This window comes from Schistosoma mansoni (assembly GCF_000237925.1).
Source record: "Schistosoma mansoni, WGS project CABG00000000 data, chromosome 1 unplaced supercontig 0076, strain Puerto Rico, whole genome shotgun sequence".
In the NCBI taxonomy this organism is placed as follows: Eukaryota; Metazoa; Platyhelminthes; class Trematoda; order Strigeidida; family Schistosomatidae; genus Schistosoma; species Schistosoma mansoni.
In genome coordinates, this window is record NW_017385990.1 from 678237 (window position 1) to 706232 (window position 27996).

The 27996-nt window shown below is 37.4% G+C and overlaps 2 protein-coding genes across 2 annotated transcripts in view; one reads left to right on the top strand and one right to left on the bottom strand.

The window, feature by feature from the left end:
• Smp_176650 (hypothetical protein) overlaps positions 1 to 14588 on the top strand; it is a gene marked incomplete at its 5' end in the record, with an annotated part of 29357 nt that extends 14769 nt beyond the window's left edge. The window contains 2 exons of the mRNA XM_018791767.1: positions 5218 to 5369; positions 13986 to 14588. Coding sequence (XP_018645088.1) covers positions 5218 to 5243 — 26 coding nt within the window. The 3' untranslated portion in view covers positions 5244 to 5369; positions 13986 to 14588. The remainder of the gene's footprint in view (positions 1 to 5217; positions 5370 to 13985) is intronic.
• A 7662-nt stretch (positions 14589 to 22250) lies between these two features.
• Positions 22251 to 26635, bottom strand: Smp_176660 (hypothetical protein; the record flags this gene model as incomplete). The annotated part of the gene is made up of 4 exons (XM_018791768.1): positions 22251 to 22311; positions 23045 to 23261; positions 25396 to 25590; positions 26599 to 26635. The coding sequence occupies 4 exons, from the start codon at positions 26633 to 26635 to the stop codon at positions 22251 to 22253; spliced, it is 510 nt and encodes a 169-aa protein (XP_018645089.1).
• Between the last annotated feature and the right edge of the window lie 1361 nt (positions 26636 to 27996).

Here is a 27996-nt window from a genome sequence, read left to right on the forward strand (position 1 = left end):
AATTGTAAAACAATTAATAAGAAACCATAATATATAATAGTTGTCATGTCAACATTGATTTTCATCTAGTAAATAATCTATTGATTACTTATCAATTTTCATTTCTGAATTTAAATCACATGTTTAAAAACTTTAGAAATTATTGGTTGCTATGGTAACGTGATAAATTTAAAGATTAAATTATAATTTACATATAAAAATTTAGTTTTCATTTCTATGATCAATTATCGATTAGTATATTAAAAAAAAAGAAATAGACTCTACCTACAATATTTAACCTTCTAGCAGATACATTAAACTATTCAGTTGATTGATAATCATGCTAAAACTCAATTGTGAGACTCATCAGCAGTGTTCATCTACGATCTCGCCTCACGAGATTCAAACCAAGGATTTATAGATTTCGTGCACAAACACGTTTAACCTCTAGACCCATAATAGAACGAAACGGCCATCAAGTGCTTATACCTGTTAACCCTTGTAGAGAAGCAGAGACCATCCACCAACATTCTCCATCCAACTGTGTTCTGGGCAATTCTTTCCACTTGTTCTTAGTTGTTATTCATCATTTTCACATCTGCTTCCGATTCCCAACGCATTATGTTCCTTGGTCTTCTTCTTTCTTGTTTCCCTTCAGGATTCCAAGTTAAGGTTTGCTTCATGATGCGGTTTAGTAATTTCTTTAATGTATGTCCTATCCAATTCCAATGACTTTTCCTAGTTTCTTCTTCCGCTGGAACCTCCTTTTCCAATATTTGCCCTTACGTCTGAATAAGATCTTCCTTGTTCATCGATGATGTTAATTAGGTACGTGAAAGATTTCACATCTTCTAAAGATTCTCCATCAAGTGTGATCAAGTATGTGTTCTTCGTGTTCTATTTGACGATTTTGTTTTTTTCCGTTGTGTATGTTGAAGCCTACTGCAGTAGAGGCTGCTGCCACACTAGTTGTTTCGACCTACATTTGTTGGTATGTATGTGATAGATGTACCAGGTCATCTGAGAAGTCTAAATCGTCTAGTAGTTTTTCTAGGATTTCTGCCGGTGTTAAGCCAGGGTAAAGAATGAGGATTGGGCAAGAGTCAGTGATCCCATCCTTTAGAAAACAAACTTACTAAAAAATGTTCGATGTGTAAACTAAGTTCTAAGTGAATTGAAATCTGATTACAGTAATAATACTGACATATCTGAGGTTGGGTGTTCTCATGTTGCATTTAATTTTTAGTGAGATCCTAATTCAGTGTGAGACGAACGTTCTAAATGTATCAAGTGTAGTGAACAAGAACACGACTGGGGATAATCGAATGTGTTTAAGCACAAATTACAGACTATCTCACTAAATTCTGATAACCATACAGTCAGCAGTTAATTTGCAAACTATCAATCAGTTGACTCAATCTTGACTGTTCCTTCTGTAAATATCAGTCCATAGTCTTCGATTATTATTCTTCATGCATTTTCATACCAATTGCGCTTCGTTCCTGTTCTCTCCTCACCGGTCTTCCGCCAAAATACATTCTATGTCTGACCATCACCATATACTACTTATGAGGATATAAGTAGACCACACCACACAAGTTCTGACTATATTTTTGATATTACCTTGATTACTCATGTATGTAAACAAGCATTAAGTATATAGACTACTGTCAAATGTTAAGGGTTATGTTTCACCTTAACACTGTTTTGCTAGCGAATCTTCTAATGAAATTCGCACTAAAACTACTTTTTTGTCGATTTGTTTTCAAGTGACATGGATCGGTTACTTCTTCTATAGTTCGGCTAAGCAAACTGTAAAACTTGGACTGATTAACGTTGATACTTTATAGAAACCTCAATCAGCATACACTTAGTATTGTTTGTTTGAATCTTCCCATTGATGTTTAGGACTGCAACTGATCAGTCTCTTATTGGCCATATGTGCATACTGTGCGTATTGCCTCGATATAGCCTTAATTCACAAGCATAATAAACAAAGATGGATAGTAGCTAGCAGTAGAATGCAGTAAAATCCAGTTTGACGCCCGTTTCGTCTTATTCGGGACTCGTCAGCTGCATATACCTTCATCTCAGAGTTGATGTTCACTCTGGGACTCGAACTCAGTACCTTTCGCTTCAAATGCCATCGCGTTATCAACTCCGAGATGCAGATACATCCAGCTGACGAGTCCGAAATAGGACGAGATGAGCATCCTAGATTTTACTGCTAGCCACTATCCGTCTTTGCTCAATCAACATAGTTTACAGCGTTACCCATTGTTTGATATAAAATTGATTATTTTAAATTATCAGAAGGGGGTTCTGTGGAGATTTTAGTAATTTTATATAGTTAAGATCATGAGTCCATTGAAGCTAGACCACCGTGGAAAACCTGGAAGCACTGGACGGCCGTTTCATCCTATTATGGGAATCCTCAGCAGTGCGCATCCATGATCCCGCCTCCCGAGACTGGAACCCAGGACCTATCAGTCTCACGCGCGAGCACTTAAATTAAGAATTATTGTTACTGGAAAAATGTTTATAAGTAGTTGAATATAAGGCATTTATTATCTCTAGCGTGCCTGTTTTATTTAGAAATTGATCATTAAATCGGTATTATCCATTAGTTGATATCGAAAGATGGGGATTCAAGGATGATAATTAACTCTTGGTTTGGAAGAAAATAGAAAATGAATTCAATGTCATTGCGGTGATCGATTTTGAAACTTGTCATTAATGATCTTCAACAAGTATTGTGAAGAACTCTACCAGGATTACTGTTAATATGTATTCGGATAATCCTATCAGTGATTTCATGAATTCACATATGTCTTGATCTTCTCGTTGACAGGGTTTTTTTCAACTTCATTCTATGTCAGCTAGCATTTCATGTCCAGATAGGTGACGATTAGGGACGAAGGGATATAACCTTATCAATAGATTTCCCTTTTTTAACTGGCTTCGGATTATTTATTCGGTGATTCCACCATACATGAGTAATGCTTCTAGGACACCTATAGTCAAATACTTCCAGACTATTTATGTCATCCCACTCTTTCTCTTTCTCCTGGTGATCGACTGCATTATGAAGACGTCAACATCTAGGGGGAAGCATGGGATAAAATGGGCTGCTAGGATGCAGCTGGACGACTTAGACTTCTCAGATGATCTGGCTCTTTTATCATGCACACAACAACAAATGCAGGAGAAGACGACTAGTGTAGCAGCAGCCTCAGCAGCAGTAGGTTTCAATATACACAAAGGTAAAAGCAAGATTCTCTGATACAATACAGCATGCACCAATCGAATTACATTTGATGAAGAAGCTCTGGAGGATGTGAAAACCTTTACATATCTGGGCAGCATCATTGATGAACACGGTGGATCATATGCAGATGTGAGGGCGCGGATCGGCAAAGCAAGAGCAGCATGTTTACAACTGAAAAACATCTGGAACTCAAATCAATTGCCTGTCAACCAACACCAAGGTTAGAATTTTCAATACAAATGTGAAGACAGTTCTACTGTATGGGGCGGAGACGTGGAGAACTACGAAAGCCATCATCCAAAAGATGCAAATGTTTATTAACAGTTGTCTACGCAAGATACTTCGGATCCGATGACCAGAAACTATCAGCAACAAGTTACTGTGGGAGACAACAAACCAGATTCCAGCGGTGGAAGAAATCAGGAAGAAGCGCTGGAAGTGGATAGGACACACATTGAAGAAATCACCCAAATGCGTCACTAGACAAGCCCTCACATGGAATCCTGAAGGTCAAAGGAGAAGAGGAAGACCAAAGAGTTTGTTACACCGAGAAATGGAGACAGACATGAGAAGAACGATTAAAAGTTGAATAGAACTATAAAGGAAGGCACGGGACAGAGTGGGTTGGAGAATGCTGGTCGGCGGGTTATGCTCCATTGGGGGTTACAGACGTAAGTAATTAAGTAAGTACTTTATGTCATCCACTTTCGAAGTCAGCTTTCACAGACTTATATTGACAAAAAGTTAACTACTAAGCAGTATAATTTCCACCTAGTAAGTTAAGAGATAACTCGTTTACATCAAATGGTTCATGACAAAAACTGTGATAACTGTTAAATTCACTTAGTATTGTTTACTTGAATCTTCCCATTGATATTCAGCGCTGTAAATGATCAGTCTCTTATTGGCAATATGTGCATACTGTACGTATTGCCTTGATATTGTCTTAATTCATAAACATTCTAGGAAAATCAATGGGAAGATTCAAGTAAACAATATCAAATGAATTTAAACTTCATCCCATTGTAGAAGCATGTGCCTATCAGAACTTAATAGATAACATAATGGTATTTGAAGCGAAAGGTTCTAAGTTTGAGCCCGAGAGTGAACATCAACTAGTGAGATGCAAGTACATCCTTCTGACGAGTTCCAAATAGGACGAAATGCGCGTCCTGGATTACACCACTGCTAGCCACTATTCATCTTTGCTTATATTGCTTGTGAATTAAGACAATATCGAAGCAATTCTCACAAGTAACATATATGCCTATAAGAGACTGATCAATTACAGTCCCAAATATCAATGGGAAGATTCAAACAAACAATACTAAGTGAATTTAAACTTCACCCCATTGAGCAATCATTTGGCTATTAAGACTCAATAGCTGAGTGGATAACACGATAGCATCTGAATCGAATGGTACTTGGTTGCAGTTCTAAAGTGAACATCAACTAGTGAGATGCAAGTATATCCATCTGTAGAGTCTTAAATAAGACGAAACACTCGTTAAACTGGATTCAACTGCTAGTCACTATCCATCTTCACTTATGTTGCTTGTGAATTAAGGTTATATCGAGGCGATCCTCACAAGTAACATATATGCCAATAAGAGACTGATCAATTGCAGTCCTAAATATCAATCGAGAAATTCAAACAAACAATATCTAGTGATTTTAATTTTCACACCATTGCACAAGCAAGTGGCTATCAAGACTTAATAGCCAAGTGGATAACATGATGGTATTTGAAGTGAAAGGTACTAAGTTTGCGCCCGAGAGTGAACATCAACTATGAGATGCAGGTATATCCATCTGACGAGTCCTAAATAGGACGAAACGCCCATCAAACTTGAATGCACTGCTAATCACTTTCAATATATATAATATTTTAAACCATCATAAGCATATTATATAGTTTTTCCTATTCTTTACGTTACTTTTACACATCTGTTTACCCATATTCACTTTAGATGATCTCCCTGAAACATTGGGATAACGGAATCCATTCAATATCTATTCAATGGCTGTGAAATGTTCTTCAAATTTTTTATCTTCTTCCTAATAAACAATCAAAAAAAAATCAGTCACAGATATAAACTACACTTTTAGTATTCAATGTCAAGTGAGTTTTATTTTAATTATTTATTTAAACACATAGATATTGGTACAAAGTGGGAACCAGATATATATATATATATATGCGCCACACAAATCTTATTTGATTTCTGTCAGGGATGTGATACTGCCCAGATGCCCAAACTGAAGAAGGTGATTTCTTAGGGGGCCACACCTGGAGCCTTTGACCTAAAGATCTGATCCATAAGGCAGTGGAGCATCGTGAGGAGATGCAGTTTCATGGTAGCCGATGACTAACGATTGATTTATAAGCCATTTGTTCCCCCAGGATCCTGGAGCCAGCCCATGTGCACCATTGGTTTGGAATCAGGGTTTTCTAACTCCTTTAGGTGAACTTTCCGTGTCCACCAACCCTGTTAAAGCGCCGGACATTCGCTTTTCGTCCTCTCAATTTCGTAAACAACAATAATGCCACGAGAAGGCAGTGAGTAGGACTTCCCTGGAAGAGGCTATATATGGAAAACCAAAAAATTTGAAAAAACGTGAAAATTAATTATAAATTTTTTGTTAATTTTTATGATACTCTTCAGGGATACTTACTTACTTACTTACGCCTGTTAGCCCTCGTCGAGGAGCACAGGCCACCCACCACCATTCTCCATCAAACCCTGTCCTGGGCAATCCGTTCCAGTTCTTTCCAGTTGTTATTCATCCTTGTCATATCTGCCTCTATTTCCAGACGTAATGTGTTCTTTGGCCTTGCTATTTTCGGTTTCTCTTCTGCATTTCAAAGTTAACACTTGCCTCGTGATGCAGTTCGATGATTTCTTCAATATATGTCCTATCCACTTCCAACGTCTTTTCCTAATTTCCTCTTCAGCTTAAAGCTGGTTTGTCCTCTCCCATAAAACGCTGTTGCTGATACTATACAACCAGTGAATGTTGAGTATTTTGCGTAAACAACTGTTTATAAACACTTGTAGCTTCTTGACATTGGTTGTAGTTCTCCATGTTTCAGCTCCATACAGTAGGACTGTCTTGACGTTGATATTGAAGATTCTCACTTTGAAATTAGTTGATAGATGTTTTGAGTTCCATATGTTCTTCGATTGTAAAGATGGGCTCCTTGCTTTGCCAATCCTCGCCTTTACATCTGCATCAGATCCTTCTTGTTTATGAATGATGCTTCTCAGGTACGTGAATGTTTCCACCTCTTCCAGAGTTTCTCCATCAAGTGTGATTAGTTTGGTGTTCTCCGTGTTGTATTTGAGAATCTTGCTTTATCCTTTGTGTATGTTGAGGCCTATTGATGCAGAGGCCGCTGCTACATTTGCTGTCTTCGTCTGTATTTCTTCGTGTGTATGAGATAGGATTCAGGGATACTATCTACCTCTAACTTAAGAAGTCTGAAAAGTCGAAAAAAAAAATGAAAATTTCACAAATGCAATAAAAATGATCTTGGTGATCTATTAATAGTATTCTGACATAAGAAAATGGGCTTTAAGCGTTCTTTATGCCCTAACGCTTCAGGTTAGGCTATTTCGTTTACCGCCTTACAAATGTATTGTATGCAATATAAGCTATATTGCCATGTAAAGCTGAAGGTCTCATATGAGACTGGAAGTTTGCAATTGATATTGTGGATGGTTCTGCATTATTTTGACAAGTTTTGCTGACTATTCATATGCAAAACTGGTTTGCTAGTTAACCGATTTCATTTATACTGGTGATTGCTTTTCAGTGTTCTCAAGGGTCATTGTCATTGGAGCATTGTAAGACAAATCGCCATTACTAACAGTAATGAGTTTGACTGTCGTGTAAGCGGAATGGGTCAACTTTGGCCTCTTCATGCTGTGCATAATTGATTTACGTGATCATTGATCGGGATAATTATACATATGATGTGAATGTGTATATGAATGATGCGAATGGTGTAGCAGGGTGTTTGGTACCTGTGTGGTTGCGCCACAGGATTGAGCTATACTATTCAGATTGTAGCGTTGAAGCCCCATATAGTGTCTGGTTCTCTTGTGGGGCGTAATTGAGCTATACTGTTTGTGCTGTCACATGGAAGTCTAGGTGGTGTCTCGTTCTCCTGAGAACCAATTCAAAATTACCCTGACCCACTAAGGTATATCATATAAGTGTGTAACTGATGATGCTCTTCAAAACACTGTTGTTTTTAATTATTATTCATCGATCATAACTTCAAGTTAGTAACGATTAACATCAATGATGATGTTGATATGTAGGGTAAAACTGAATTCATCATAAACTGTATGAAATCTATAAGGTAGTGCAAGTGAACTGTTGTAGAGTCACAATGAATTTCTCATCTGAATCAGCTCGTATAATGCTTCACAGTACAATATCTTATGAAGTTTCGGTTTCATCTATTAACGCCTTTGTAATTAAATCAAACTATGGATGAAGATAGAGGGACAGTTTAGTACTAAAATATGTTAGATAAGTCTTTGTATTTTACTGTTGTCTGGTTATATGATTGTTATATCCCGAAGAGAATTGTGAATGGCAACTTTTGAGAACTATTTATGGACCAATATGATACGCATATTTCCTACTGTATAACTGCTAAGTGACTAAACTATTCATATTCATGTTCCTTTTATGATAAGCTTTATTTTGACCCATAGACTACTACTGTATGATTTACCATTCCTGAGTTATCCCCAGTCTATTGATTACTGTTCCCCCTATTCACAGACACATTTGGCCAAATCTTGTACAAATGAGATTTTCTAATTTATGGCACGATGTGGTCAGTTTGTTTGGTATATAAACCCAGTATGTTTAAGAAAAATGATTCATATTGCAGAGGCTGTTATTGGTGTTTTGGACTTAACCGTTTGGGCTAGGCAGACAGCAGAACCGACTAGTACTCTAGACTGCTCATACGGTTTTCGTGTGTCATTGGTCCGATCGATAATTCGCTGCTCTCTGATTGGCGGTCTTATCACGTTCATATAGTAACAGGGCACCAACTCACACGTTATAACAATGATGAAGCAAAAATAGAACGATTATTATTTGGCGCATGTTTCAGTCAAATGATCACTTGTATTCTTCTTATTTTATCTTTTTTTTCTATCTACTATCTGTATTACTAAACACAGTTAGATTTTGAATATTCAAAAGAAGACACTTCATTAAATCATCAAGTCATTGACTGTTGATAGGGTCAGACTATCTAACAATATACGGTTAAGGACTCTGGCTCGAGACGGGTAGGTTCCGGGTTCGAATCTCGCGGGTGCGGGATCGTGGATGCGCACTGCAGTGACCAGTGGAGTTCAACCACGTCTGTTGTGAGATAACAACTCACTGAAGACAATTGGTGAGTGGTCACTCATAATTCGTGGATCGGTTGAAGTTAGACATTAACACCGTTGGATGCCGGCCGGCTAAGTGGTCTGTCGGTTAAGGGCTCTGGCTCGAGATTGGTAGGTCCTGGATTCGAATCTCGCTCGCGAATGCGGGATCGTGAATGCGCACTGCTATTGAGGAGTCCTATAATGGGACGAAACGGCTGTCCAGTGCTTTCAGGCTTTCGATGGTTGTCTAGCTTCAATTGACTCATGATTTCAACTTTGAAAAATACTGAAATCTCCACAAATCCCCTTCTGATTATCTAACAATAATCAATTAGCTAGTTGTAATCGATGCATTCATTCACATCATCATCTAGACCTTGAGAAAGTATCATCACATAGTTTTCATTCTTTTTGATCTTCTTTGTCCTTACAATGTTTTCAACATGGATACAATTTTCTTATATTTGCGATGATTAGACGTTATTTTCAGATCCTAACTTACCTGTGACTAATTGATACATTGAAGGGATATTCATTTTGTGGAGTTTACGTCAGTTCCTTAAAGTAAAGAATCAGATCAAATACATGTTCTACTTAACATCTTCATTTAGCGTGATTGTTATTCCATTGCGACTATCGTAACTAACGGTTGAAGACTTTAAGTGACATGGCTCAGGATCTATCACAATGGCATAGGTGTATATACTCTTTGTCTTCCCTTCAACTGTAAGATTAGAACTACTTTTATTCCTTTCTTTCAACAAACTAATTCGTCCCCCCCCCCACTGTATTATATCCTTATACACAATCTTTCTTTTATATATTATCACCATTGAAGTAACTACTTCGATGAATTTGATGTTCATCTTGTTGTGTTAATAAGGTATGGGAACTTGAACCGATGCGTATATGTGCCTGGTCCTACATTGTAGCTGACTGACTGATATACTTCCCACCCCACCCCAAAAAAAATGATTATTTCTTCTATTCACTAGTGTTTAGTCAATACAAATTTCTAATAGCAATCTGATTTCTAAAATCTTCATTCTCGATTATTTTTTTAAAAAACATCGCTATATTCGTAGGCTACTAATATTCGATCATAGGTGTCTTTGAAGCATTGCTCGTATATCCTGAGACCACCGAGTAAGTAACGCAGTTGTTGGAAAACGGGTACTAGGTAAGGATGGCAAATCGATTGATGAAGTAGTGAAACTTCATCAGTTGAGATGGCTGGGACACATGTTACGTATGCCCAACCACTGACTGCCTCGACGTGCAATGTTTTATGGTGTAGGTTGGAAGAAAGCTAGAAGCGGTCAGACCAAAACGTGGTACAAATCCATGAAGTCACTGACAAGTCGACTGAATCATGTTGGTAGGTGTACATTACCTGGTCGGGATCCGCGAGATGATAGCAATCGATGGTTAAAGACTTTGAATAACATGGCTCAAAATCGTTTGCAGTGGAGAAGGTGCATCCACTCTTTGTGTTTTGCCAAATTCTAATCTTCTGAATTCTTCATGTCCCTATCCTTTTTCTCTTTCCAAATTTATTTCACTGTATTATACTCCTTCATTAACATCTTCAAACCCTAATCTTTCACTTATTACTTATACTCTTACTACTTCTACCACTATGGGATTTGAATCGACAACTGTATCTCTATGCTAATGTGGTATGGCAACTCGAACTGATGTTTGTGCGTACGAAGTTCTGCGTTGTGACTGACTGACTGCTATAAGTTAAGTCGTTATTATTTAACACAAAATTTGTGACACTCATTACTAAAGGGGTCCATGACGTCCATTTCCTCTCATTTAGGATAAGAAACAGTAAAACGGAATTCATTTTAATCCTCAACCTTTTTTTTCTTTTCCTGTTTACATTAAAATCCATCAGATTAATGAATATTCATATCAGTATTTGCATATCGCTCTCGAACTAAGTAATTAACGCTTCCAACAGAAACTGATCATATAAGGCTGATTTTTACTTTTGTTTGTTAACCTTAGGTCAGGTCAACTAGAATTATATAGTTAATCACTCATTAACTAATGGGATGAGTGAAATTTCATGCCAAATAAAAGATCTTTTACTGAGTGCTACACGTACTTCCATGATATACAACTACGGGTACTTTTTTGATTTCACACTTTTTTTACTATTTTATTAGTTGAAATCATGAGTCCATTGAAGCTAGACCACCATGGGAAACCCTAGAAGCATTGAACGACTGTTTCGTCCTATTGTGGGACTCCTCAAAAAGAGTAGATAAATCAACGAAAAACAAAAACAGGTTGTAGTACAGTAACTCAGGTACACCTTGCTGACGAGTGCCAAGTAGCACGAAATCCAGGTTTAGGGTGTCCTGTTGACCACCTCCAACCATCATCTTACAGTAACTTTATGTTTATCGGAACTAAAATTAAAACAGTTGTATAATGCAGTGAATGAAGTATTTATGTACTGTAGTGAATGAGTACACAAGTGAGCACAATCGAATGTATTTGAACACACACAGTTACAGAATCTCTTAGTAATATCTGAGAACCATACAGTGAATACTTCACTTTGCAAACGATCAATCAATTGTGTCAAACTTCACTGTTCCTCTTACAAATATCATTGGATCATGTTATATTTCATTGTTCCTTCATTTTCATATCGAATGCTATCGTTCACGTTAGTTCCTTCTCAATCTTCTGCTGTCAAACATTCTATTCCTAACTAGCGTTTTATACTACTTATGTCGATATAAGTAGCACATAATACACTACCACTAAATCAAGCATTGACCGTCTAAACCTGAAATCTTCAATTAGATTATAAAGACGATCAAATGTGATCCTTCGGTATCTGTCCTCATTGCTGACTTGTTTGACATGATAAGGTACAATAATCAAATTAAACAATGAATGATTATTTCATTTATTTATTTATTTAAACACATAAATATTGGTGCAAGGGGGCACCAAATATATATATGCGGCACACAAAACAATAAAAATGGGAAGAGAAAGGGGGAAGATGCATATAAAAAAAGTAATGGTGAGGGGAACTGAAATGTACAACTAGAAGAATTCTTTCAGTTAAGGAAGTTACAACCACTCTTTATGCAGAAAGTAAAAGAAGGTTACAGCAGGATCGCCACTGGCTTCTATTCTGAGCCATATCTGATAACCTCTCTAGCCACTGTGTTGCACCATCTCTTGAACCCCAACCAGGGAGTCGTGGAGGACCAACAGAAGCTAGTCCTTTTCAGTTTTCTTTCATACCACGACACCATGTCATACACTGACCACCTCTCCGCTTTTTCTAACCAGTCTCAGCGTCGTCGGCAAATAATGCACGACGTGGAATTCTCTGGGACGACATTCATAGAACATATCCAAGCCACTGAAGTCGGTGTTTCAAGATGGTGACACCAATTGGGTTGTCGTCTCTACGCCCAAACACACGATGCCGATGAAATAACGTTTTCTGTTCACGATGATTATTTTATAGAATGAATTGTAATGGAATGATCAATTTAATTTTAATACTTATTACAGATTAAGATTAGATGTTTGGGAAAATTTGGATGTATATTAGTGTGCGTTAATTGTTCAGGATTTCTTTCCCATTTCAATAAAACAACTGATATTTTCGAAATGCTTCATTCATTTGAATTGTCAACCTGGAGGTTTTACTTTACCTATGTAACTGATGTATCAGTGAAACTAAGCTGTGGTTGGTTGATGAAAGCAGTTTGATGTTTATGTGTACAGTGGCATTTCTTCCAAAACTTTGTAATACATATATACCGACCGAATAATTGTGCATTGTGAGTACCATGTAACAGAGTATGAAGCAATTAATTATAGGATTGAATAAATCCACCACTCCAAGAGGTTTTTTCCTGAAGTCCTAGTGAGAAACAGTGACCAGTGGAATTCAACCAGTTTTGTTGTGAGATATTAACTCACTGAAGACAATAGTGGGTGTGTCGCTCAATTTCATGGATTGGTTCAAGTTAGACATTAACATCGTTGGATGCCGGCTCAGCGGTCTAGAGGTTAAGTGCTATGGCGCGAGACTGATAGGTCACGATCTTAAATCTCACGAGGCGGGATCGTGGATGCGCATTGCTGAGGAGTCGCACAATAAGACGAAACAGCCATCCAGTGCTTTCAGGTTTTCCATGGTGGTCTAGCATCGATTAACTCATGATTTCAACTATAATATTACAGATTAATAAAAAAGGAAGTGAAATCTGCACTATTCAAATTTTTGAATCTTAAAGTCAAAGCTTCCTTAACATTGAGACATGAATTCAAAAGAAACAATGAATTCGGTTTAATTATTCTAAACTTCATTCAGGACATGAACAATCAACATAAGGTCGACAATTGGATAATCATTATAATATCATCAAGTCATTAGTCCAGGAATACAATGAGCAATATATTCAATTTCAGTCAATTATTGTATTCTATTACCTCAGAATATATAAATCTATATTCAGAAGGGGTTTTGTGGAGATTTCAGTATTTTCATAGTTGAAAGATATAGTTGTGAGATATCAACTCACTGAAGACAATTAGTGAAATGGTTGTTCAAACTTCGTGGATTAGTTGAAGTTAGACATTAACATCGTTGGATGCCGACCGGCTCAGTGGTCTATTGATTTAACACTAGCGCGTGAGACTGATAGCTTCTGGGTTCGAATCTCGCGAGTGCGGGATCGTGGATGTGCACTGCCACTGAGGAGTCGCACAATAAGACGAAATAGCCATCCAGTGCTTCCAGGTTTTCCATGGTGGTCTAGCTTCAATTGACTCACGCTTTCAAATACGAAAATACTAAATCTCCACAGAACCCCTTCTGATAATGAATATAATGATATGCTAACTAGTGACTGACTTCCAGAAGTACATCCAGGAGTTCTAGTGAGAAGGAGTGACCAGTGGAGTTCAAAACCACGTCTGTTGTGAGATAGGAACTCACTGAAGACAACTGGTGAACGGTTGTTCAAACTTCATGGATTGGTTGGACTTAGACATTAACATCGTTGGATGCCGACTCAGTGGTCTAAAGGTTAAGTGTTCTGGTGCGAACTGGTAGGTCATGATTGCAAATCTCACGAGGCGGGATCGTGGATGCACACTGCTGAGGAGTCCCACAATAGGACGAAACGGTCGTCCACTGCTTCCAGGTTTTCCATGGTGGTCTAGCTTCAATTGATTCATAATTTCAACCATGAAAATATACTTACATTACAAATTTCTCTTTATATTACTGACTACCCATCATAATCAATGATTCTTTTTGATAATTTTTCTTATAGAATCCTCTCCCAATGGAACTAATTGAAAGAAAAAAATACACTTTGACCATTCAATTCAACTTCATATCAAAAACACATCTACATATTCTTCATTCATTTCATATTCATTCAAGATGGAAATCTTTTTTTCGAAATTTCATTCCATTATGTTTGGATACTTGAATTCCTTTCTTTGAATTTATCCAAACCATTCAAAATGAATAAGGAAAGAATTCATAACCATTTCATAATAATGTGCAACCCTTTGATAATTTGATTTTCGAAGAATGTACTTTTATTTTCTTTTGTTTTTTTTGCATTTTTTTGTTTTTACACAGTACTGTTGTTGTTGTTTTATCTCTATTTCCCCCCCCCAGTTACCATTCACTGTGTTGCTATGACAGTGAATTTTTTATATGATTAACAAAGGTGTCCGTATATGAGGATGATGGATTGTTTTTGTTGTTGTGAGAGTCCATAACAAAAAACTTGTAATGTAATATACCATCTCATGTGTTTGTAAGATGATTTCCTCTTTCAGTGTATCCTTCATTTTGATCCTTTTTTATCAAATGTAATGAATGATTGAAGATTTTGTTTATTGAATTGGATAGTTTGGTTGTGAAGCTTTCATATTGTTCTACTGAACAACATCATCATCAGTATAAACTTCGAATAGAAGTTGACGAGGATTCTTCGGTCGTCTGTTTTAAATTTATTTTTACTTTTTCTTAAATAATCATTCTTAAGTCAGATGTTAAAAATGTGCAAATATTGACGTTATCAATATAACCATTACCATTAACTGTATGATATACGGACTGAAGAAATCTCCAACTTCAAGTGCTTTTGATATAAAAAATATCAATGGGAAGATTCAAACAAACAATACTAGGTGAATTTAAACTTCACCCCATTGCACAAGCAAGTGACTATCAGGATTCAGTGGCCAAGTGGATAACGAGATGGCGTTTGAAGCGAACAGTACTGGGTTCGAGTCCCACAGTGAACATCAACAAGTTTAAGATGCAGGTATATCCAGCTGACGAGTCCCAAATAGGACGAAGCGTACGCCACAATGGCTTCCATTGCTAGCCACTATCCATCATTGTTTACCATGCCTGTGAATTTAGGCTATATCGAGGCAATACGCACAGTATGCACATATGCCAATTAGAGACTGACCAATTGCAGTCCTAAAAACATCAATGCGAAGATTCAAACAAACAATACTGCGTGAATTTAGTAAGATTTTTTGGTTCAAAAAGGTATATTTAATATCCCATACTACTTAACAATATTATATTTACGAAAAATCTCATGTGTTACAAGGGATTATTGTAGTTAGAAACAAATCTCAGTCAAACTTTGAGATTAAAAAACCGTGACTACTTATAAGTGTTTATAAGTAGTTAAATATTATAATTAAAATTAGTGTGCCAGTATGTATGACTGGCAAGACTATAATTAATGGACGACCTTTGAACGAATCTTAAGTGGCCTTGAGAAATGTTAGTCAATCAGTAAACAGTCAGCATAAAGTAAAAATATATTATACAAAACGAAAGAATCAAAGTGGATACATCCATTTTATATGGTCCAAAAGCTTATCAAGGTTAGAAAAACGTTCAGAGATTCCAAAATCGTAATGCATAAGGTAGAGGAACTCATCCATATGGCTCCATAATAGTTTATCTTTGGACCCATGATAAGGTAATAGAAACCCTCTCAGCCTCGACCACATAGCTTTATTATTGTTTGTGTGTACTCCGGTTGTGTAAATTTATGATTTTTATTATGGATATGTCCCTACAATACTCATACCAATGAACAGCCGAAGCTTCAGTAACATCTGTGATTATTGCAGCCAATGTTACTGGTGCTTTTATTATACAGTTCGCGGCAATTATTATAATACGCCATAGTCTCAATCTGGATCGAGCGAAAAAGGTTCCTATCCTAGCAAACGTCTTCCTTCAAATTATGTTACATTGAAGGATATCACGGCAGTCTGCACAAGGTCTACAAATCATTTCACCACTGTAATTTCAAATGAAGGAACTTCTTAGCGATCTCATTTATTGTAGCCGCTTAATTGTCAAGTCTTTTCTAGAATCCTCTGTGAACCGATTGTACCTGAGCATCAGGTACTGAAATTGGCGCTGTTACCTTAATATCACTCAGACGCTTCTGATCGGACCGTCCATAAATTATAGTCTCGTCCATTTATAAATTTCAGAATATAAAACACTACAGACTGTCCCAACGGTTTAAGTATATCATACACATGAAGAGTATGAGTCCTATTTTGTTTAGTAATCAGTGATCACAGATGACAAATCCTAGACCAAGAAAAGAAAGACGTGACCAGGAGACGTTAAGCATATTGGATGTGAGGTAGTTACAAACCGACGACATTGGAAGATGAATGAGAGATAACGCAAACTTGATGAAATTAGAAATGTAAACCACTACATGTCAACTCAGTGGCATGAAGGGCTCGTCGTGAGACCTGGAAAGTCCTATACTGGATACTGAGATTATGGAAGCAAACTATTGAAGAGTCTCAGGTTAAAACGAAATAGCCTCCCAGTGAGTCCTAGTAAGAAAATTTGCTGAAAAGAACAGGCATTTGTTGATCTATCACAGCTACTCAACCGCAGTCTTGAAGATGCTGCGACTCAGTAGATTGAGACATTACCAGGCAAATTTATATTGATTAAACAAAATGTTTGGAATCCAACCAATCAGTAGTATAATAAAACGATCATTTTATGATAACAGTGGTAACAGACGTATCCCTAAAACAGCTAAGCGTCACCAGTTCAGCGATACCCAATTCTCAGTGCATGGAAAGAAAAAAAACCCATCGAAACTGAACTAATTTCCATAAGTGATATTTCTCAGAATTTTTCACGATGGTATAGATCCATTCACTCTTTATTCTTCATTAGATCATCAGCTATAGTATTTCATTCATATGTAACTCTCCACCCAGTCGTTTTGAACCTTATTCTTAATGCTTCATCAACTGATATGGTTGGGCCATGTGTTGTTACGTATGCCTTAACACCGATTACCACAACGCGCAATGCTGACCAGTATTGGAGATGGTTGAAAGAAAGTTTGCGGCAGCCAAACCAAGACTTGACATCAGTTCTTAAAGTTACTAACTTCTAGTCTTAGCCATGTTGGTAGATGCAGACTACTTGATTGGGGTCCATGCAACTATCGTAACCAATGGTTGGAGACTCTGGGTGACATGACTCAGGATCTATCATAATGGCGTAGGTGTATAAACTCTTCGTCTTCCCTTAAAATGTGAGATTAAAACTACTTTATACCTTTCTCTCTACCAACTAATTCTCCCTTCCTGTATTATATCCTTATACACAATCTTTCTTTTATATATTATTATCATTGAAGTAACTACTTTTATGACTTCGATGTTCATCTTGTTGTGTTAATGAGGTATGGGAACTTGAACCGATGCATATATGTGCCTGGTCCTACATTTTTATTTATTTAAAAATATGAATATTGGTACAAAGGGGCACCAAATACATATGCGCCACACAAATCTTATTTGATTTGTGTGAGGTCTGTGAAACTGTCCAGGTGCTCAAACTGAAGCAGGTGATTTCCTTAAGGGGCAACAACCTGAGCCTTTGACCTAAAGGTCTGATCCACAAGGCAATGAAGCAACGTTAGGAGACGCAGTCCCATGGTAGCCGGTGACTAACGATTAGTTCATACGCCATTTGTTACCTCAGGATAGTGCAGCCAGGCCATGTGCACCATTGGTTTGGAATCAGGGTTTTGCAACTGCCCGAGCATGACCCTCCGTGTTCACCAACCCGGTTAAAGCGCCGGACATTCGCTTTTCGTCCTCTCAATTTCGTAAACAGCACTCCCGCCACGAGAAGGCAGTGAGTAGGACTTCCCTGGCAGAGGCTATATATTCGCTGGTCATGTGAGAACATTTCGAGAGGGAGAGCGGACTCTCCCCACTCTCGGCCGTACCAGGGCATTTGGGGGGGGCTGGTCCTACATTGTACCTGACTAACTGACTGACTGACTGTCACCGTACCACTCTGCGCGGACACCATCCATTTACAAAAAGATCATCTTTCAAATGAAAACAATTCTGTTTCTAACATGAGATCATTTTAACAGATGAATATACATACATACATAGATACATATACATTATATAAAAAATAATTTTACAAAATGGAACAGATTAGATATTGACTACTTTTTACTGAAGAAATTTGTGATGGATTGTACACCTTTTGGAATTTTCGCCTTCTTTATTGTTGGCTAGAAGAAAAAACAAAAAAAATTATAAACTGATCTTAGCTATATCATCATTCAAGACGTGGAAGGATTGGACATCCTATTCGTTCTAGTATGGGACTTCTCAGAAATGCACATCCATAGCCCTGAACCAGAAAACCCAATACAAGACACTCAATCTCATATATTAACAGCTTAACCTCTAGTCCATTGAGCCAGAACTCAATTGTATGTGTTTAATTTTAGTCTGTTGGAGATGTCAAATCCCCAGAACTTACGTGATAAGTGGCTTAATTTTGTAATTTTATTTTGAAAATTTGAATTTAGCTGTTTTCGCGCCAAAAGCGCTCTTTTTGCCTTCACGTCATATTTCCCACTTGTAAACTATCTTAAACGCTATTGGTCCATTGTTTCTTTGTGTGTGCTATTTTATAATGATGCCCAAAGACAATTTGTTGCTGTATATATACGCTTGACTTTTTCCCTTTATGATTGCTGTGCTTCTGGCTGCTACGGAATATATTTCCCCGCTTCCAACTTGGACTTCTTACTCTAGTTAGTTGGGTCTAGGTCGCGTCAGAATAGCTAGCCTATCGGTCTCTGGTCACAAGTCTTTGTTCCGTTTGCTAACTAGTGAATTTGTAACGCTTCAGACATAACATAGTCGATTCATATTGCAAGACCATCTTCCTTTGCCTATGATAAATAACTGTCTCATATATGACACAGTTAAACTCTACCAATCACAGCTTTCCACTAGAACTCTACTTGCATTTTCAAGTTGGTCACTTATGAGCACATGATGATAATTAATAAAGCGGGATTTGTGGAATTTGCCTAGTATTAATGACAAATTGATCTTAGCTACACCTAGAACACATAAATAAATATATATTATTTAAACACATAAATATTGGTACAAGGAAGCACCATATACACATGCGCCACACAAATCTCATTCGATTTGCTTGAGGGCTGTGATACTGCCCAGGTGCCCGAACTGAAGCAGGTGGTTTTTTTAGGGGCCCACACCCGGAGCCTTTGACCGAAAGATCTGATCCACAAGGCAGTGGAGCATCGTAAGGAGATGCAGTATCATGGTAGCCGGTGATCAACGATTGATTCGTACGCCATTTGTTCCCTTAGGATACGGGAGCCCATGTGCACCATTGGTTTGGAATCAGGGTTTTCCAACTCCCCTAGGTGGACTCGCCTTGTCCACCAACCCTGTTAAAGCGCCGGACATTCGCTTTTCGTCCTCTCAATTTCGTAAACAACACTCCTGGTGAGAGAAGGCAGTGAGTAGGACTTCCCTGGCAGAGGCTATATATTCGCTGGCCATGTGAGAGCATTTCGAGAGGGAGAGCGGACTCCCCTCACTCTCAGCCGTACCAGGGCATTTGGGGGCTAGAACTGTTATCAATCATCCATAAATAATTGAGTGTTAATTTACATCCTATTGGGAAGTGTTAAAAAGTATCAATGTAAGGTAGAAATTCATGAATTCAGTAAGCTTATTTGAATAATATGAGGGGGAACAAGTTTGGTTGATTAGTATTTGTGCAAACATTTATCAGACTTATTCGCATGTATAGTACTGTATATGCCCTGATTCGGCCGAAGGTGAGGAAAGTCAGCTCTCCTTCATGAAATGCTCCCACATTGCCAGGCGTATATAGCCACTGTCCGGGAAGTTCTATTTACTGTCTTCTCGTACCGGGTGTGTTGTTTAAGAAATTGAGGAAGAACATCGAATATCCGAAGCTCTAACCGGGTTGGTGGACACGGAAAATTCACCTAGGGGAGTTGGAAAACCCTCATTCCAAACCGATGGTGCACATGGCCTGGCTGCACTATCCTGAGGGAACAAATGGCGTATGAACCAATTGTTGGTCAACGGCTACTATGGGACTGCATCTCCTCACGATGCTCCACTGCCTTGTGGATTAGACCTCTATGTCGAAAGCTCGGGGAGTGACCCCTTAAGTAAACCACCTGCTACGGTTTGGGCGTCAGGGCAGTATTCCAGCCTTTACAAAAATCAAATAACAGTGTGGCGCATATATATTTGGTGCCCTGTTGTACTAATGTGCTTAAATAAATAAATAATAAAATAATATGCTTTTGCACTTTGTTTTTACTAATCTCAGTACGATTATATTCATTTAATCTTTCTATCTATAAACATTTCTTTACTATTCATTTAGTATTGTTTGTTTGAATCTTCGCATTGATGTTTTTAGGACTGCAACTAGTCAATCTCTAATTGGCATATGTGCATACTGTGCGTATTGCCTTGATATAGCCTTAATTCACAAGCATTGTAAGCAAAGATGGATAGTGGCTAGTAGTGGAATCTAGTGGTGTATAACGCGATGGCGTTTGAAGCGAAAGGTACTGGGTTCGAGTCCCGGAGTGAACATCAACTCTGAGATGCAGGTAAATCCAGCTATCGAGTCCCAAATAGGACGAAACGCGCGTCAAACTGGATTTCACTGCTAGCCACCATCCGTCTTTGCTTACAATTTCTTTACTATGTTGATATGAATTGTGGTAAATCGTTCTCCTACCCTTAGTAATTTTATGGCTCTCTAATCATAACGGTAGCATCTTCCATGTCAAAGAAAAAAAGGGAAACAGAATGACATTTATAAAGAACAACATACCTCATTGATCTTTGGTTCATTTATCTTTAATGCTGAGGAATAATCTTCCTTAGGTTGACAATTTTCCGACTTATGTAAATATCAAAACATAAAGTTAATCAAACAATTACTTAGTGAGTTAAACAGTAAAGTAAAAGTCAATAAATGAATTAATTATTGAAAACAATTATGACGTAAGAGCAGGTTGGAAGAAAGCTAGGGGCGGCCAGACCAAAACGTGGTACAAATCCATGGAGTCACTGACAAGTAAACTCATCCATGTCGGTAGGTGTAGACTGCCTGGTTGGGATTCGTGAGATGATAGCAACCGATGGATAGAGACCTTAAATGACATGGCTCAAAATGGTTTACAATGGCGGAGGTGCATCCACTCTGTGTTCTGTCAAATTCTAATCTTCTGAATTCTTCATATCTCTATATTTTTCTCTACCCGAATTTATTTCATTGGATTATACTCCTTCAATAACATCTTCAAACCCTAATCTTTCCGATTACTGGTAATACTCTTACTACTTCTATCACCATGGGATTTGAATCGACAACTGTATCTCTATGCTAATGTGGTATGGCACCTCGAACTGATGTACGTACGTACGAAGTTCTACGCTGTGACTGACTAACTGAATGATTTAATTTCATTAATCATTTCAGTTGAACGATCGTTTGAAAAGATGTCAACTAGATCATGACCCAATGTGATGGTATTAATGCCACAAAAAAAAATAGGTGCGTTACAAAGTACTTTAACCATTGTTTTATGACAGCCAAAAACTCTGGGTATTTGGTCATAAAAGTATGGTTCTTGGATAAGAATGTAACGGGTGTACAGTAATGTTTACTGTTCGACATAATTATTAACATACATTGATTCATCAAAACTAGCTACAAAATGAAAAGTCAATGTAGACACTAATTTTCTGATGCGTGAAAGTGCCATTGTGAGCGTTGATTATTATAGTGTAGGGGACAAAAATACCGTCAGGTTACAGGACAACTTGCCATGCTCCGTTACCTTAATTTATCTGTATGCACTACCTCACAAAGTGATTATTCGTTCTTATTTTAATACCCATAGTAGGCTATCCACAATGAATTGTAGGACGATTCGGATTAATAAATGCGATTGAGATTTGGGTTATTTAACTTAGTTGGTCGGCTATGAAAAACGCTCATGTTGCTAAGTTCAACAATTGTCACTACAAAATTTTATTGAGGTCCTACTTCAGATATGCAGTTTAAGTAGTTCAAATGAAAAAGAGTGAAATTATAAAAAAAGTGAAAATGTACATCTCTTAAACAAAGTGACTAGTCATTCATGTATTTATTCATTATGATTTGGAAGGTAACGCTGTGATATCGTTGACGGTAAGTTACATGTGAATCTTGAGTTAGATTTCACAACCCAGTGAAAAGGAAATAATTGTTTATAAAATCTTAACTACGGTGATCGGACGAGAACTGGTGCTTTCAACGTGGTATGGTCGCCGGCAGTAATGCAGAGGTCTGGCATCGTGTGTTCGGGCGTAGAGACGATAATTCAATTGGTGTCACCATCTTGAAACACCGACTTCGGTGGCTTGGATATGTTCTATGAATGTCGTCCCAGAGAATTCCACGTCGTGCATTATTTGACGACGCCGAGACTGGTTGGAAAAAGCGGAGAGGTGGTCAGTGTATGACATGGTGTCGTGGTATGAAAGAAAGCTGCAAAAGTCTGGCTTCTGTTGGTCCTTCACGACTCCCTAGTTGGGGTCCGAGAGGTAGGGCAACACAGTGGCTAGAGACGTTGTCAAATATGGCTCAAAATAGAAGCCAGTGGCGAGCCTGCTGTGACCTTCTTTTACTTTCTGCATAAAGAGTGGTTGTAGCTTCCTTAACTGAAAGAATTCTTCTGGTTGTACATTTCAGTTTCCCTCATCATTACTTTATATATATATATATATATATATATATATATATATATATATATATATGCATATATATGCATCTCCCTTTCTCTTCCCATTTTCATTGTTTTGTGTGGTGCATATGTATCTGGTGCCCCTTTGTACCAATATGTATATGTTTAAATAAATAAATAATTTTTGTTTATAAAATCAACTTACATCAAATGACTTCCGTGAAGATTTCTCAGCAGGATCTATATTTTCAGAGGTAATTGCAGAAGAATTCATATCTGGTAAATTAACTTCAATAGTTTTTAATCCTATTTTTTCTTGGAGCTTGATTAATAAATCTGGAGCAAGATAATCAGCTACTAACTGGTAAGCTAAATTTAAACATGTTTGGTGTGACAATTGGTTGGTTGATAACATTTGGACTTCCTTGGAGTCTATTTATGGAATATAAAACACAATGATGAAGTATAGTGGTAACTGCATTTTAAAGCCATAAGTAACTTATCATTGTGGTAACAAAAAACGAAATACATATTTGTACTTTGTGTAAGCCCTCAAATGCCCTGGTACGGTCGAGAGTTGGGAGAGTCCGCTCTCCCTTTCCAAATGCTCTCACATGGCCACGAGTATATAGCCTCTGCCAGAGAAGTCCTACTCACTGCCTTCTCTCACCAGGAGTGTTGTTTACGAAATTGAGAGGATAAAAAGCAAATGTCAGGAGCTCTAACCGGGTTGGTAGGCATGGAAGATCCACCTAGGGGAGTTGGAAAACCCTGATTCCAAACCAATGATGCAAATGGGCTCCAAGATCTTGGAGGATCTATTGGCGTATGAATCAACCGTTGGTCACTGGCTACCATGATACTGCATCTCCTTACGATGCTCCATTGCCTTGTGGATTAGACCTTTAGATCAACGGCTCCAGGTGCGGTCCCCTAAGAAAACCACCTGCTTCAGTTTGAGCACCTGGGCAGTATCACAGCCCTCACACAAATCGAATGAGATTTGTGTGGCGCATATGTATATGGTGCTTCCTTGTACCAATATTTATGTTTAAATAAATAAATAAATATATGCTTAACTGTCAGTATGTTGGCTCATCTATCTATTGTATTAAATATATGAACTATGTAAACTGACTTAATAATTCACTTAACGGTTTATTGCCAAATCGGTCAACACAAACAACGAGCAATTATTACATTAATCCATTCACTATAACTATTGGTCGCTACATCAATCCATACAGTACACAATTTAACACACTTCCAGCACCTTTTGGACAACACGAGTATGGTCTACTAGTTACAGTGCATCTGAAATATATCCATTTCCAAAACATTCTGTATCAGACTTTTGACTAATTACACAATGAGATTAATCTAAGAAGTAAGCGGAGTTAACTTATGTCAAGAAAACAGAAGCCAGATAAACTTACCTTCGCATTCAACACTAACAGATTAAGGTCTCTAAGGAAAGTCGCTAATATCGAGTATACTATGATGGTGTGTAAAATCTGTATTGAAGGGTTGTGTGAAATATAAAGAATATGAATACTTCTATAATCGGCTATATTTGTGTTGCATAAAATTCTTGCCAGTCTTGCAGAAGTACTGTTTATTTCGATAATGCGAAGTACATACCATTGGTCTAATTCAAGTAGCCTACATGTCATAGCATATTAAGACAATATTATCTACATACTCTTGGATGATATGTCTTTCTCTATTTAACGTACTTACACTGAAAATAAACACTTGGTTGTTTCCAGAATATAATCTGTAAGAAAACTAAGGATCAAGTGATATTGATTAACTTTGTGTATAGTAGGTTCGGAATAGCTAAGGAATATGGTTGTATACTTTCAATGTGTTGTGAAGCTTTCATTTTCTGTTTATTAGTTTGACAGAACAAGCTATTAGTGACTCATGGAGAAATTCCGATAGCTCACTCTTATCTGGAGCTTGTGCTGATAGTATCTAGAAGGAAAATGAAAGGTTCACGATTAAACCAACCATGGTAGGAAAACAATCCACCAAAATCTTCATGCATAAGAAATCTTTATCTTCAATCTACCCTAAGCTCGTCAATGAACTTGAGAGTTATACTTTTAGATAAAGTTTCAAAACTGACTTGTTAGACCAGTTACAAGCAGCCATGAAATTGAGAAATGCAAGGGTTGGTGATGTGAAACACAACTGCCAAAATCACTAAATTATATACAGCAAACAGCCCTTTAACAAAGCGCTGAGACATCCTAAGATTGTCAATTTGTATTACGTATACTTTAAGCAACTTGGTTTCCTAAACCAGTGAAAGCCACTAATTAGAACAAAAACACTAATTGGCTATATGACTTGAAGTAACTCATTTGAGTTAAATAATGTCTGGGTTTAGGTAAGCTCGTTTAGAAATAAAATTCACTGAGTGAGGTTCAATTTTGCTATCGGATGTCAGGAAAGGAGTTGGTGAGAAAAAAAATTAAATGGACCTTCAAACCATAGTTAAAAAGTCGAAAATAAAAAATTGTATGTGGATAAAACAACAAAAATTTCGAAAAAATCTTACTAGAAGTAAATTCAGGAACCCTTGAATCTTCAGTTTTTTCATCAGAAGACGAACTAGTAACAACTGATTGAAGTTGAGAAATCAAAACGGGATTCTTGCAGTGGAAAGAAGCTTTATAAACAGCAGATACTCTATTCGACAACCACTCCATCGTCTTGGATTCATTAAACCGATAAACAGATATGCTGCCGACACCTTCGAAAAACAAATGATCAAGATACATAAGTATTGTCAATACAGATTTATAGTTTGTATTTAGTGAACTAAAAGAGTTTTCCGAGTTTACTTTACAAATACGCTTCAGTGTGCAATAAACGCGACTGATTTACAGACTAACGATTAAATGCGACACAAATCTCAGCAAAAAAATGCGATAAACTTTAACCCTTTACTATTTCTCAGTTATACGTCTTGTTTTCGAACTTCCAAGAACCAGAGATCTTGAATTATAGATACTACATTTCCACAACATATCGTTGATTGATAAAAATAAGCAAAAGAAACGGTTGACATATTCTATTATAACCAGATATAAGTTTTCTAAACTTTCCGGAAACAATGAAGAGGTGAGTATCGCGAAGTCACATCACTTTAACTGGGATTTGGGATACAGCGGCTATGTAGTATAACTAACACTTGATTAAGCGTAAATAAAACTTGGGCACCTGTATTTGTAATCGTTTACTATGCAAATAATGTCGCTATCAGTCCGTTATTATCACTCTCAATAAGAATGTGAGGAAAAACTACTACTTAATTACGAGTACTGTAAAGAAAAATTAAGTAGACGAAAGTTGGCTACACACAAAAATCCCGGAAGCAGAAGTAGATAAAGCATGAATGACACAAGACAGGATGAATAAAACACACTAAAATTTAGGATTTGTATACATGTTCACAATAAACGCGATTCACAAAAAGACAGGTTTTGACATGATACACCAACTAACACGATGAATACAAGGATTTTTTATAACGGATTGTCTAGATTTAGAACCGAAATCCCACGACATCTTACGAGACTAGTGCATAGTGAACAGACTGGTATCAAACATATCTGCAAATAGTACAGGGATAAAAATATCAAAAAGTGATCTGATTATGGTACGCAAAATAAACTTGTAAAGTAACTGCATCTAGTAATTCTTATGAAGAACAACTTCTAGAAGATAACCGTGATACCTGGTTGGAATAAAGACTTACACTTTTTCTCACAAATTTCTTCAAGACGACTTTCCATGTTGGGAATGTTGCTGAAGACATCAAAACATCCACCAATTTCACTCAAAATGACATCCCATGAAATAAACTTGTTCTAGAAATGTAATTCTTTAAGGTTGAGAGACAAACATTTTTTCTGCAGAATGATATGAAGAAGAAGAGAGGGTCGATTCGACTACAAACATACATTCCACCATCTATATATCTTCATAAGACAAATATGTAAATATATATACCAGATTTGATATTTTCACCAAGCATCCAGGAACGACATTTTTCGTCCACTTTTTGAATTTCAAAAAGCTCCAAAGACTGACCATCCCACATATACAAACATGGTACATCTAAAAAGGTTTCGAGACCCAAGTCTATCCAAAGAAACGACAATCTACCTGATCTTGGATGTTTTAGTTTAACTAAAGAACACTTTGAAGGCTGACGGATAGCATTTTCTACGAACAAATATAATGGCTATGAGTGAAGGTACCTGGGATTAGGAACACAGAACTACAATCATGCATTTCAAACCACACGGTAGCCTGCAATTGGAACCACCGCCTTTACGCTTGAGCGACCTTGATCGGCGTGCATCAAGGCGGTCACTTCATATCTGAAGGGCATCGGTTGCGTGTTTGTAGGCTATATCCCGGTGATATTCAGAAACGGTTCAAAATGGTTCTGAATTGAAAAGAAGAAGCTTTTGATTATAGGAGTTCCATATCTAGTAAGAGTGAATCACAGTGATATCTTTCCTCGCCGAGTAAATTCTGTTGTTTTGGTCGTTTAAACGTAATAATTATTACGTATCAACATTACTGTTTACACTTTGATTGAATTTATTTCGGTTGAAGTATTTGATTAGAGTGTCTTTTCTGTTACTAAAATAGTTGATCGTCTGAACTTTTGCGTACTTTGTTTTCTATTGAATCTGTTAGCACTTTTGGTCCTAACAGTTTACAACTTTCCACATTTTTGGTCATAAATCATTTTTGCTTTTGAGTATTATTGTCTCTAGTTCTTTATTAAAAAAAGGACCCCTGTTTGATGACTGGACAGTGCAAAAAAGGAGATGCCATCATCCGGAAAGTCAGTATCCCGTTGACAGAAGCATGCAGTACGATGATTGCAAAGGCTGGTACCACAAATTTAACGCCTGTGGCTTCTAAGTGGTTCAATAAAAAAGGTTGCTTTGTCAACAGTGCTGTTCGGATACAAACAGCTTGCTAGCCGAGGCCGTCTCAACGGTAAATGCTGCTGCAAAAGTGTTTTGGCAAGGGTGGTTGGGACACATCGGACAGCACTCGCTCTGTCGACACGCGAATCGGTGTGAAGCAAACTCAGGCGAGTTCAAGAACTGCCAACTCACATAGGTCAAAGGAG